The sequence below is a fragment of the Temnothorax curvispinosus genome, unplaced genomic scaffold, assembly GCF_003070985.1.
Source record: "Temnothorax curvispinosus isolate PA1 unplaced genomic scaffold, ASM307098v1 QBEX01008283.1, whole genome shotgun sequence".
Lineage (NCBI taxonomy): Eukaryota > Metazoa > Arthropoda > Insecta > Hymenoptera > Formicidae > Temnothorax > Temnothorax curvispinosus.
The window spans coordinates 1-2,092 of NW_020218063.1; the positions used below are offsets into that span (position 1 = coordinate 1).

At 61.3% G+C, this 2,092-nt stretch overlaps 1 protein-coding gene across 1 annotated transcript; it reads left to right on the forward strand.

Annotated features, from left to right (window-relative positions):
• Positions 1 to 44: 44 nt before the first annotated feature.
• LOC112457791 lies at positions 45 to 2,072 on the forward strand (the record flags this gene model as incomplete). The annotated part of the gene is made up of 1 exon (XM_025021027.1): positions 45 to 2,072. A coding segment is annotated over exon 1 (2,028 nt), but the record flags the coding sequence as incomplete, so codon positions are not given.
• Between the last annotated feature and the right edge of the window lie 20 nt (positions 2,073 to 2,092).

Below are 2,092 nucleotides of genomic sequence, written 5' to 3' on the forward strand. Positions count from 1 at the left end.
AATCGTCGAAGAACTGTTTTACGTGTAAGGCTCGGCATCACACGATGCTTCACGAAGCCTACGTTCCTGCGTCGCCGTCTACCGAGGTCAGCGCGCTGTCCGCCGTGCGTTCTGCTGACGACCGCAAGGCGATCCTCCTCGCAACCGCGCGAGTGACCATCGCCGACCGCCATGGAGACCCTCACCCTGTGCGAGCCTTCATCGACCAAGGGTCTGAGGTCTCAATTGTCGCCGAATCTCTCGTGCAGCGCTTGCACCTGCAACGATCTCGCTCCGCCGTGCCGATTTTCGGAATCGGGGGGTCGAAATCCGGGTCAACCCGCGGGAAGGTGACGGTGAGCCTTACGTCCGTGACGACCGGAGCCACGATTACCGCCGTCGCGTTCGTGCTGCCCCGTCTTTCTCTCTACCAAGGCTCGGCGACAAAGAGCCCCGCCACGTGGCCCCATCTCAAAGGGCTGCCTCTAGCCGATGCGCAGTTTTCGGCTGGAGACCCGGTCGAGCTACTTCTCGGAGCAGAGGTGTGCTCCACCATCCTCGAAGAGGGCATTCGAAAGGGCGGACCGCACGCTCCGATCGCGCAGAAGACGGCCTTCGGATGGATTCTCTCCGGTGGCTGCGGTGCTTCAGCTCTCCACACGCGCGGCAGCTTCCAAGCGACGGCCGACCACGAGTTGGCCGATCTCGTGCGCCGCTTCTGGGAGCAAGAAGCAGAGCCTTCCGCTCCCGCCGCCCTCACGCCTGACGAACAGAAGTGCGAGGACTTCTACGTGAAAACGCACTCCCGCACGGAGACGGGGAGGTACGTGGTCCGATTGCCGTTCTCCAAGAAACCGACGAAGTTGTCGGAGACACGCCGACCGGCTGAACGCCTGCTCACCGCAATGGAGCGGAAATGCGAGAAGGACCCCCGGTTCGGCGAGCTCTACCGCCAGTTCATGCGGGAATACGAGGAGCTGAAACATATGGAGTTAGCTTCCGATTCTCCAGACTACAAGATCATGACCGAGTGCTACCTACCTCACCATGGTGTGCTCCGAGAATCGAGCACCTCCACCAAGCTCCGGGTGGTATTCAACGGGTCGCAGCTGACGACGTCCGGCGAGTCGCTGAACCAACACCTCCTCGTGGGCGCCAACCTGCTGCCCGCTCTAGCCGATGTACTGATGCGCTGGCGGTGGCACCGCTACGCCTTCGTCACAGACATCGAAAAGATGTACCGGCAGATCCTCATCCACCCGGACGACAGGAAATACCAGTGCATACTCTGGCGTTGCACCCTCCGCGCTCTCGTGTGCGTGTTCTGGCTCCTGACGGTGACGTACGGTCTCGCATGCGCGCCCTTCTTGGCCATTCGAACGCTGAAACAGCTGGCCCACGACGAACAATCGCGATATCCGCAGGGAGCAATCACATTGCGCGAGGACACTTACGTGGACGACGTTGTCTCGGGCGCGAACACTTTATCACGCGCGATCGCGAAACAAACCGAGCTCCGCGGGCTGTGCACGGCGGGCGGGTTCCCGCTTCGAAAGTGGGCCGCGAACGACGAGGAAGTGCTGTCGGGAATTCCTCCCGAGCACCGACTTCGCCACGAACCGCACTCGTGGGAAAGCGAAAGTTTTTCCACTCTCGGACTGTTGTGGCACCCGACCGAAGACACATTCGCGTTCGCGATTCATCCGCGCACTGTCACGTCGTTCACAAAAAGACGCGTTCTCTCGGAAACCGCACGTCTCTTCGATCCTCTGGGATGGCTGGCTCCCGTTGTGATTCGCGCGAAAATTTTGATTCAGTCCGCGTGGTTACAGCGACTGGATTGGGACGATCCACTTCCCTCCACCGACGCGGACTGCTGGAGGCTCTTCCTCGAGGAACTGCCTCTCCTATCTCAACTGCGCGTGAACCGCTGGCTTGGCAGCGGAGACGAGAACGCGCTGGTTGAGCTGCACGGCTTTGCCGACGCGTCCGAGCGAGGATACGCCGCGGCCGTGTATCTCCGCATCACTCGAGGCGGCTCCGTGGCACTCCACTTGCTGGCCGCGAAAAACAAGGTGGCACCGGTCAAGCTGGTGACACTACCGCGCCTCGA